Source organism: Haliaeetus leucocephalus, unplaced genomic scaffold, assembly GCF_000737465.1.
Source record: "Haliaeetus leucocephalus isolate CR32 unplaced genomic scaffold, Haliaeetus_leucocephalus-4.0 Scaffold526, whole genome shotgun sequence".
NCBI lineage: Eukaryota > Metazoa > Chordata > Aves > Accipitriformes > Accipitridae > Haliaeetus > Haliaeetus leucocephalus.
The window spans coordinates 970,601-982,601 of record NW_010972962.1 but is presented as its reverse complement, the minus strand read 5'-3'; the positions used below and the strand labels follow the sequence as shown (position 1 = coordinate 982,601).

General features: G+C 42.3%; 1 protein-coding gene across 1 annotated transcript in view; it reads left to right on the top strand.

The window, feature by feature from the left end:
• The window catches only part of PROX1 (prospero homeobox 1), a 37,563-nt gene that overhangs the window by 13,595 nt on the left and 11,967 nt on the right, over positions 1 to 12,001 (top strand). Inside the window, exon 3 of the mRNA XM_010576393.1 lies at positions 164 to 358. Coding sequence (XP_010574695.1) covers positions 164 to 358 — 195 coding nt within the window. The remainder of the gene's footprint in view (positions 1 to 163; positions 359 to 12,001) is intronic.

Sequence of the window (12,001 nt, the reverse complement as noted above, 5' to 3'; positions counted from 1 at the left end):
ATGACCCCCCCGCCCCCCCCCCCCCCCCCCCCGCAGTAGAAACACAGAGACATGGGTTTAAAAGGTGGTGGGGAAGGGGAGGAAAGAATGCTTTTTAAAAGAAATGGGGCTTGCGGGGAGGAATGTCAGTGCTCTTATCCTTCTTACTGTTTAAATTTAACAGTTCAACAGATGCATTACCTCTCAGCTCATCAAGTGGTTTAGCAATTTCCGTGAGTTTTACTACATTCAGATGGAGAAGTATGCGCGGCAAGCCATCAACGACGGGGTCACGAGCACTGAGGAGCTGTCTATAACCAGAGACTGTGAGCTGTACAGGGCCCTGAACATGCACTACAATAAAGCAAATGATTTTGAGGTAGGCACCGATCTTTGTTTCTGTGTGTGTGTGAGTCGGTCCGTGGTCCAGGCTGCCTTTAAAATAATGTACCTTTTTGTTGTGGCTGTGACCGGTGGAATCTGGGCATTCCACATCCCTGAATGATGCTAATTAATCTTTTTAGCCCTGGTAGTTGGAGACTTATGCCTCACTAGGACTTGACAAGAGATAAAAGTTTAACTTTTTTTGATAAGTTTCTTAGCTTTGACTTTTTGAAGTTTCCTTTAGGAGAGACAGTAGTGATAGAAGTCACCTCACATCTCTTCTAAAGCTCCGTAATTGTGTGATCAAACAGTTGCAGTTACCTTCCTCTGCTTTCCTACATTTGATTTATAGAACTAAAATACATTTGCTTTGTCAAGCTGCAGGATAAAATGACTACTCGAAGTAAATGCTCTCTGTTTTCTGCTGTAACAGGTTTGTGGCTTTGATTAAGATTCCTGTTTACAGGCCAGCCTGGTAGCTCAGCAGACTATTGTTATCATTAACATGCTGACCCTCGGCGATACCACGGGAGAGTGTTTCTCCCTGCTGAGGATGGCAGTTTGCATTGTTCAGGTAGTCAGATGTAATGATGCATTTGAACAGGGTGTGTGTCAGGGGGAGGCTCGAGTAATCCCATCTCTTGGTGAAGTGGAGTGGGAAAGCAATGGTGGTACTAATTATTAGGGATTTTTGTTTGTCTGCACCTTTCACTCAGGGTCAAGTTGCATAATGAGCCCCCTCCTGTAGCGAAAGTGACATTTGTTGGCATAAGGAGGGTGGTTTCCGGCCTAAAATCCTTCCGAGGGATTTTTAGCAGTGCTCATTTTCACAGCACATAAGTTCAGATGATGCAAAGAGGCTCTAAGCAAAGACTTTCTCGGCTCTCTCAGCTCCTTCCCCCTCTTATGGGCACGCAGAGTTTTCTGGGAGGATGGTTGCATGGAAGGGACAGATGAAGAAAGAGCAGGGAAGAGGGTATTCCTCAAGGGGTTTGCCATTCATTGCAGCTGGTGACAACATCCAGACGTCATGTTTGGTGTGCCGTGCCCCTGCCAGGCCCTCCTGAGGGCTCTGGCCCTGTTAGGTACTCACGTATGCACAAGATGGGAGACTCCCACTCCTGGGAGGTAGGTCTGCCTGTATGCCAAGGCATAATAGCTAAATACAGGAAAGAAAAGGAAATACATAAGGAGATAAGTGTGACCAGTTTTTTTCTGTCAAAATGTGCTTAAATTCCCTCAAGCTTTTTTTCTTTTTAATGCAACTTTCTTCTGTTTGCAGAACATAGGTTGAAATGTTCTTTGCCCTCAAAAGTTCTCATGATGTCCTTGATGATTTCAGGCACTTACTACTTCTTTTCAAAATGTTAGTTGCAGTATTAATGTAAATGGATTACTTCAGTGAATAATTGTGGGGAGCATATAGGTGTTTTCAGGTAGATGAGAAAATATAAATCTGGTATGTTTAGCACTGCTAGTGATTGCAGTCTCTTCTTCTCAGCCAAGGGGTCTATCATCTGGTAGGAAAGGAGCCCCTTGGTTTTTTTTCCCCAATCATGGAGGGAAAGAGATATTATAAATGGCAATGATTTGCAGATTCTTTCACTCAGTCTTTCTTCTGTTATCTAGTATAATGAGAATTTCCTAGAGGTTTAAATCTTGGTTTTGCACTGAAGATACAGCAGTTATGAGATCATTAAACTGTACAGTGCAGTTTTTAATGTAGCCAGTGTAACTTTTCCTGATAAATAAATGCCTGGCCCCTCACCCACAAACTGCAAAGCAAAAATTACAAGTACTGTAATGTTGAAATTGGATCCAAAAGGATTCAGCAAACAGAGCATTTGCCATATTTAGCATCATCAAGGTTCCTTCGTCTCATACTTCAGTGATGCTTTGCTGATCTTCTGATTAGTCTGATATGCTGTTTCTCATAAATCACCTACACTACTATTCCTAAACCCTCCCCTTTATCTTTTCCTGGGTGAAATTCATGCATATACTTTACTACTCCTAAATTGACTATTAGGAAAAAATGATAAAGCTAAAATGTGCATTTGGTCCATATCAGGCTGTGCCATTGATTTGCTCGGGAATCTGTGATACTGTGTTCCTTTCCCTGCACGTTGCAACTGACAGCTTGTAGCAAAGTCAACTAAGATGTTTAACAAAGCACATGTCCTATCATTTTTAGCTTTGCCATTGTACCCTTGTGGCTCTGAGCCAGAGACAGATACAATGCCTCCTCCAGTGCAATGCAACTTTGCCTGGGTTTTGTGTGCACGTGTGTGTATGTGTGTAGCCAGTTCCACATTTCTCTCTCGCAGTAAAGTTAGCTGGAGGAACCTGTGCCGAGCTGCACAGAATAATTTGAAACTGAGTTTTGAAAGGGGGGAGAAAAACCCACCATTTTTTTGTGGAAGGTGAAGATGCTTCTCTGCTCTGGGGCCATTCTTCCAGGGAGGGAGAAGGTAGGTTGAATGAAAGCCACAAATGTCAGTGTTCCAGCACGAATGCCGAAGTTGGTCAGAAAGAGAGGACATCTTGCTGTGCCACTTGATACCTGTCTCATCTGTGGTGTTGCCATAGGCTTTTGAATGCCAGCTGCAATAATTAAAGTCAGGTATTGTTGCTATGCATTAAAAGAAAAAAAAAATCCCAAATAATTTTGTAACTCTTTTTCACAACTCATCCTAACACAGATATCATCAGAGCTCACAGTTGTGACTGGCAGGATGATTTCAAACAAGGGGAACACCATGCTGTGAGTTAAAATATGGTTAAAAACCATAAATAAGTTTTGGGGTTTTTTTTCCAATTTACGTACTTACAGTGAGCAAAAGAAACTGGCCTGAGGACAATACCTGGATTTTAGCCTTGCTTTGGCTCCCACTCCTCCATCATCCTTGATCCCTGGCACTTTTTTGTAGTTACTGTCGTTCTCTGTGTATTGACGTCTCTCTGCATGATGCCCGTTCCTTTTCCTTGTGGGCATTTAACGACTCAGTCTTAGTTCTGAAGTCTCAGGGTCTCTCTGTGCTAGTGATTTCACTCTATGCCCTCCTGCCTACTCCTTACATTTGCCATGTTCCTCTGCGTAGCGAGCAAATGAGCACCAAAGCAAGCCCCCGCACACGCCATCTTTCTGAGCTCAGCCTGCCTGCTGCTTCACAGGAACTTGCCCGATTTTGCAGACGTAGTTATTGAGATTGATCACAATAGTGAAACGTCTGCCAAGCTGCGTTATTTGCACAAATACACTGTATGCAGTTTTGGTACAGTGGGGCTTGATGCGATGATTGCCTCTTTTCATAGTGCTAGTTACAGCACGTGTCATCATTTCGAAGGGGGAGAAAACCATTTTTAAGAAGTTTGCTCTGCTTTTGGCAGGGGAAAACCACACTAGTGGGAAAAACCTAATTAAGACCAGTTGTACTCAAGTCTTAGCACAATGTTTAACTTAAGGCACTCTGAGTTAGTCCCATAAAAATCAATGAGATTATGTAAAACAATTCAAATAACACCATCTATAAAATCTAAGTAATAACCCAGTCACGTAAGCGGCCTACAAACCCTTGAGAGGAACGCTGGCTGCCAAAATTTTCAGAAGTGATGATGGTTTTAGGCCAATGCCATTTTGGGATGCTTAACTGGAGATCTATTAATGAGAGCCACTCTGTCAGGAGGTCCTCGACGGTCCATTCCCTGAAAATGAAGTGTGCCCAGCACTCCATCCAAAAATTAAGGCATCCTAAATTACCAAAAATTCTGGCCACTCGTGCTTATTTTAGGAACCTGTATTCTTCCCCAGTTTCATCTGCAGGATTCATCTTGAACTGAATTGGTGTTCATCAAAAGGAAAATTAAAGCCTTTGAACCTGATTCTCATTTAAACTAAGGCCACTTACAAATGGTTTTACTCCTTTGCACAACTGAAGCAGTGCAATGTGGCCTCAAGAGAAGTGAAAATCAAGTCCGTAACTCGCTAACTTCCATCTCAGAGATTGCTCTTTCCATACAAAGTGGCAGCCTCTGCACTTCTGGTGGTACCAGCAGTGGGCACAGCCTAACGGGACAGTTGTTTGTTTCAGTATTAAACTCCTTGCATTTTTTCCCTCAGCTGTATACTTCCTCTTTCAAGGGCTTTATTGTTGTAGCGTTTCAACATCATTCTCAGCATTCTTAAAGACAAAGTCGGAAGGCTGCTGTCTGGTGATCTGCAGCAAGGAGAGTAAAGCTGCTTTGGCAATTTGAAAATAGCAAACATAACTGTCCTGATTCCTCTGAAGAAAAACTGAAACATAGGTGTCTAAATGGAACTTCTTTTTCACTTAAAAATCTTGGTTTCAGGAAATTTAAATGATGCCCTCAGGCCTTTTTCCTTTGTTTGTTTGGGTTTTTTTTAAATTTTGAATAGGCTCTCTTGTGAAACAGCAGAGCTTTCCTTGAAACTGCACAGGAAATTAACCCGGTTTTTAATCAAGTAACAAAATCCACAGCTTGCAATAGAGGATCCATGCATTGCATGTATCAATTAATGCTTATTAAACAGTTTTTGCAGTTTGTTGAACTGCAGATTGTAGTTGGAAGCTATTAGGGAGAGAATTGCGAGAGGAATACTGTTGCAGGACTACACTCAGTTTTTCTGTTTGTGTCCTTCGGATTCAAGGTGTTTGTATAATGAAGTTGGCACGTTGATATATGATCTATTTTTTAATGTCATTACAATTTTAGTTCCTTCTGCCTTTTTGTCATTGGGTTACATTTAAGCACAGCAAGATCAACTTTAAACTTCCTTACTCAACAGCTTTATTAGTTATAACGTACCGTGACCTTTCTCAACATTCTTAAAGAAAAAGATACAGTGTAATGTCACTTTACTTTGCTTATTGTTCTTTGTTGTGGTGAACAAAGCATTTTCTACAGTGGCTATAGCACATAATTATACAGCTTTCAATAGCGGTGTCTTGGCACATATCAAAGTTCAGAAGAGCCTTTAGAAAAAAAAAGATGTTTTGTGGCAGCCTAGGGAGGGTCTCATCTTTCCTTCAGAAAATAGTTCAAGGCTCTTCTGTCAAGCTTCCCTACTTAGAGCTTTTTCTCCTCCTGCTTCATAAAGTTTAAAGGGGATTCAGTGGAGTTCTATGATCTATTTCCTTTGAAAGATTGTTCCTTTGCACAGAGAAGTCCTTTGACTTCAAGAGTTCACAGATTCATGTCTTTAGGTATCATATGTCTGACCTTATCAGTTACTCTATTTAATGTAGGAGAAAAAGTCTCAACTCTTTGTGTTTGTCTGTTTTGCCTCTGTGAAATGATTTGGTGAAAAGACCATCCTTTTTAACACACCACTGAGAGGCCGTTTCTGACTGTAACCTACCCTGTGGTTCTTCTAAAAAAAAAAAAAATGTCCTTGTGTTTTGTGTATGGATGATTTCACAGTGAGAATAGAATTATACAAGGACAGACACACATAAAAAAATCTTTTGCTCTTTTTTCCTAAATGATCTATTGGCTATTTTGGTGGCTGCTACTCTGGTTCCCCAACAGGCACAACCATTTAACAAACACAGAGATAGCGGCTGGAGTGCTGGGCCAGCAGTAGGTTTTCCCTTGCTTCGACCTACCCCAAAGGCCTTCATAATTAATTGTCCTTCAGAGATGAGGAAAGTTCAGAGACAGTGTGTGTAGCAATGTCTATTGTCTGACATTCAGTTCTCCTTCCCTCAGCTCTTTTTCTTCATTCCACAAAGGGTTATCAATAGGAGCAGGGAGCAAGCTCTCTTCTAACAGCTGCTGGTGGTGGCTGTAGCTTTCTGTGGAAGGTATCATTGTGTTCAGCCATCTATGGATTAAATGGCTGGAAAAGTTCTAACAGCCCTTTCAAACGGGCGTGTTTATTTCATCTAGATTACACAGACCTATTTAGCTAATTAAAAACTTTCTCAGAACCCCTTCTCTCCTATTCAAGGGAAGAAAAAAAATTAAAACGCTGCTGTAATTATGAAGAATGGCTGCAATGAAACTTTGGTAAATAAATGAAAAATTCGATCTGTTAGCTTTGATCGAAATGCACCCAAATAAGCACAGGCTTGTTTGTTGAGTTGTTCTGTGGTTTTGTTTTGTGTTTTGGTTTTTCTTCTTAGAGGAAAGAAAGGTGCACCGTAGAAAAAGCATAAAAGAAAACATTGGTATAAGCTGTAACAGAAACAAACACTCACCCAATTTAAAAAACTGCCACAGTTCATACTGTCTCTGCTTCTAACATCAAAGTGCAAAGATGCCAGAGTTTGCTAAACAGATTATTAATATTGTTGTGCCTTCTGTGATTAATTTAGAATCCTCTGTGGTGTAATTATTAAACTTCATATACAACAGAACAAAATTCTATACATGCTTCCTTGTTTTCCCTGATAATATGCTAAACAAAGATACGGTGCGGTTAGTAGATAGGCAAGAAGTACAGTCAAATTAGAGCTGTTTATTAACAATCATTATGTTACTGCTCCAATTAATTGGGCGAAGCCAAAAAGGACAAATACAATCATTCTTCCACTGAACAGTTTAACTAGCAAATTAGGGACGTTTTAATAATTTTTTTTGTCTTAAAAATAAGAAAAAAGAACTCCACTCCGGACCGTCACCTGCATTCTTCATAAATACATCACTTTGCAATGTAAAGGAATAATAATATAGAACATTTTCTGGGTTCTATCTCACTTCCTTACTGTTAAGAAGGACCGCACAACAATCAAGATGAATTATTGTACTGATTAAGTTATTATGCCTGGCATTTTGAAACAGGTTTTCTGTATTTAAGAAGAAATTGCATACAAAGTAGATGCAGCTAATACAGTAATGCAAAAAAAGATCATAAAAAATTAAAGTTATTCTTATGAATCTTTCATTAGAAGCAATGAAAAGGGACACTGGTGAAGCCAAGTGCTTTGTTCTTCTGAGCTCCTCGTGTAGGGCCAGATCCTGCAAACAATTACGTACTTGAGCGTTCCTTCTGCGAGAGTCTTGTTGGCGCCTTCAGCATATCTCCTGCTCTTTCACAGTTTGCCCACTTAGGCCTGTGGATTACTACCAGTGTTGTTCTACTTTATCAAACAGATGTTCCCTTTAAAAATTGACAAAAGTCCTGTAAAAAAATATACCACAAAATCACACAGCTGTACGGAGGCGAACACTTGCTTTTATGCAGGAAGAGCTGTTGTGAAATGATTTAAGGCTACTCAGAGCTTTTCAGATTACTCCCTACCGCAAATAACATGTTAAGTACTAAATTGCCCTAAGCGGTGTTTTATTACTGATCAATAAAATAGTAATCTTGTCTTTTAGCATGGAAAAATATTTTAGTGGGATTTTTCCTGGTTTAGTTCATGGATAGCAGTAAACCAGAAAGCACAACCCCCCCAAAAAAAGCAAAAGCCATCCTCGTTTGTTTCTAATTTTGCTTTGGGGGAATCCTAGGATTGTTCCAGCTGAATGGTGCAGGGTTTCTGTGCCTGTGCGCGTGTGTGCATGTAGTCGTGGTGTGCTGTGTTTTGTTTTGGGGTTTTGGGGTTTTGGTTTTGTTCTTTTACAATTATTTACTGGTACTCATCCTTATTGCCCCATCCTCTTCTCAAACAAAACAACCCTCTTCCAAAAAAGAAAAAAAAAAAAAAAGAAACCAAAAAAACCAAAACAAAACAAAACTTGGCAAACTCTTCCGACTCCTACTGCCATTTCATTTTGCATTCAACAAGGGGTAGTGGGAATTGAAACGTCAACTGGAGATCGAGAAAAGCACCAATTTATAGTGTGTTAGCCTTGCACAATTCAAGATTTCTTTTGCTAGCTGCACACATTATACCCAACATCTCACCACTCTCTTGTGGCAGTTGTGAGGAATGGCTATTCCTTCCCGTGTGTGTACTACAGGCCTCTAAAGACTCTTATTTATTCTCTCCCATGTCACCTTGTGTACAGTCTGGTCTGTGACACTGATGGTGATTATGTCATTATTTTGCTCTGGGGGCTTTGGCACATCTGCAGAGCTGATGCACATCTTCTTTGTTACGCTGGCATACGTCCCATATCGCAAATGCTTCATTAGCCTTACTGCCTGCCTCCTTGCCAGACAAGAATACCCAAATCCAAGCTTCTTTTTGCTCTGGTCTTTTGTGTCTGTGATGAGCCTTTATTCATCTTCCTAGTTCTTCCCTGTTTTCTATTTTTCTATGTAAAACTGATTTCCAGATGTCCGTCGTTCTCCAAAAACCCATCATAGATGAGAAGTGAGAAGCAAGGTGAATTTTAACCCATGTTGTCCCTCACTCGTGTAAAGTCTTATCCCTCACAAGCTGACATGCTTTTTCATTCATCCTGCATATAGAAAGAGTTTGTTAGGCTAGGCAGTTCAATTTTAAAACTTGGCGTCTGCAAAAATAAAGAGGAAAAAAAAGAAAAGGAAAAGAAACCAGTGATTTCTCCTTACCATTTAATAAATCCTAGTTGTGGTAATGGATAACATGCAAGTTGCACATGTTTCTTCCAGACTTTCTTAATTTCTTTTAGATGACATGGCTAAATTTCTCACTCAGAACTTTTGGAGAAGCAGCACTGTCTAGTGAAGGAGGAGGGTGTTCATGAGACCTGATCAGCTGAAATTTCTTATATCCTGTTTTAATGTGTCACATTAAAAGGACATAGAACATTTTGTACTGTGAAAATGAGGAAAATGTCTGATCTTCTAAACTTTATCTAAGCTGGTCTATATAAATGTTGTACCAGAGAGATGTGAAATAGTGGGTTAGCTTACTAGCTTTGTAAGGTTTTTGCCTCCACATCCCACCCACCCCCTGCTTTTTCTCCATGACGCTGAACTAAATTCTGGGCTGGATTCTCAGTTTCTGGTGTAAATCAGCTCCAGCAATCATTGTAGCTAATTAATCTGTGCCAGCTGAAAAGCTGTCTTTCGTTGCGTTACTGTAGTCAAGTGTGTGAATATATGTTAAATGTTAATTGGAAAAAAGTTTCATTTGTTTATTTTAAAACTAAAAATTAAATGCAGACCTGGATTTGGAGTCACAGAGCCATCATGTTTATGGATGTGGGGTGGAGGGGAGCGTTGTTTTTATTTTTGTAAGGCGCGCTTGCCAAAAGAGGAGGTCCCAGCCGATACCATCTCACAGTGCGGGGTCAGGGCTGCGTGACTGACTTTAACAGAAGTCTTACAGATAGGATTGCCCGTTCTATAGGACTTTGAATAGGTCACCTTCACGCAGAACACTGTTTGCTTGATATCTTCAACATGTTTTAAAATGGACGAGAGTCAGGCTCTCATAATGTGAATTAGCAAACTGTCATAACCCTTGGAAACTGTGGGAGAGGTTTAGCAGCACTGTGACCCACGCTGGTTTCTGGGCCAGCTTTCTGGGGTCCTGCCCTTTCTCAAAGCAGGTAGCCCTGGGCTGAAAGAGCAGTGGCAGCGCAGATTTGCTTGTGGAGAGACCTTCCAGCATCGGTGTGGAGCACAATGGGGATGCTGTTTTCGAAGATACTTAAAACTGTACGGGAAAAATACTGAGGCTGTGAGGACGTAACAGCAGAATATTGCCGGGGTCCATGAGGACTGTGTGTCCTTCACGTGCATGAGAAAGAGAGAACCTAGGAGGTGAAGTAGCCATGGTTCAGTATCCTACTGAAGTGACATTAATGACACAAGAAGTAAAGTTAAGAAATACTGTTCAGTCCAAGAGGGAGGGAGTCTTCAGAGTACTGGATCGCTTTGTGTAGTTACACAGAGCCCATCACCTCCAGTAGAGTATAGCTGAATTTCGCAGTGCAGAGAAAGAGCCTGGCATCTTACTGACGTGCGAGTGTAGGTGGGCGAGAGAGAGAGGGACAGCCAGAAGGTCTGGCTGAAGGTAATCAACGTATTGGAGATTTCTCCCCGTAGATCTGGAAGGGGCAAGGTTCATCTTTCTTATCTGCAGAGGGGGAATGTACGTAGCCAGGCTCTGCTTTGTTTTGTGTGCCACCGGAGGGACTCGTGAACTGCCCTCTGCGGGGGGGGCAGTTGCAAGGCTTTAGTGGAAATGTGCTGTCAGAAGAAGCTGAGTCCAGGTGGTGGTCCAGAGTGCTCAAAGATGTGGCCTTGAACTTGTTTCTGTAGTTAATGGAGAGGCTTTGCAGAGAGCAGCAGACCGGGGTGGCATGATCTCTGTTGCTAAGCAGGAAGGCTGCTGCTTTGATTGGGACTTAGGGGAGAATGGTGGTGTAGACACATAAATGCATTTAAAGCAGTAGCCTACAACTACAGAAAGTTTTCAGAGGAGAGGGGGGAAATCAACATTGCAAATAAAAGCCCTTTAACTGCTGAGTATCAGTGTTCAGGGGGAAGCCGAAGTGGCTTATCTCATGCAATTGCGGAGAGGGCTGGCTCCATCAGATGAGGCCCAGCCTCGAGGTTATCTAACCCAGCGCCGTCTGGAGTCACACCATTTCCTTCTGCAAGGGATAAAGAGGAGTCAAACGAGAGGGAGCTCAGTCCATTAGGGTGTAAGACTTCGTCTTCTGGCCTCACAAGCTTGCGAGGCTCACCGGTCCCTGGCAGGTCCTGCACTGAAGCTTGTAACAGGGTGTTTGTAGCCCAGTTTGGCCAGCCGCATGGCTCAGGGTGGAATAGATAGAGCAGTTTATCCCATCACGATGGGGTCCAGATGCCCATAAAAGCATGGTTATGTTGGGAGGAGGTTCGTCAGAGTTAATCGGGGGGGGAGCCTGGGCCGGTGGAGCCAGCTTCATTTGCAACATCCCTCACCCATAACCATGCACAATTTCCTGCCCCTACCCTGTGCCATGGGAAAGAGGAAAGGAGGTACCCTGCTGCCAGAGGGCATGCTTACCACCTTCCTGACACCCCCAAAAGGACCCCAGTGACTGCCTATTTCCCTGCCAGACTGATTAAACACCACCTGCTTCCCATCCCTCTCCTCTACCTCCCTCCTCACTCCCCCCACCTCAACACATGTAAAATGAGGAGGGAGAGGGCACAGTTGGAGCTTTTCAGGGCCAGACACAGAAGACAAAGGTGACTGCAATGCAGAGATGGGAAGAGTGTGCAAGAGCAAGCAACACCAATTACAGATGTTTACTAACTGTTACGGCATTTTTATATATATAGGATGTATTCTAGATGTATAAGCCTTTAATTATCACTTCTACTGCAGCGTTAATGGTTCATCCACAGGGCCAAATTCTGCTGAGTGTAAAAACATCCCTGCACACTACAGGCATTATGAACCAGTTTTCCTCTATATCCAAGGTCTAACCAGCAGCTTCTGCCTGCCCAGCTCTTTTATGCATGGAAATACACTATGAAAGCAGAGGACTTACTGCTGTTGAGAGACGTACCTGCTCATCACAGTCCAGGCTGTGTCTCTTGGTCCTTCTGAGTAACACATCATATTCCCATCTGGCTGATGTGTCCAGGAGAGTATGCAATAACCTCTCTGCTGTTCCTGCAGCAGAGCCAGAATTGGGTGGTCATCCCTGTACTCACTTTTCTGGACAGGTTTTTTGTGGGCGCCCGTACATGGTACCTGCCAGAATTTGGCAGCAGGGTACGTAATATGCTGCTTGGCAT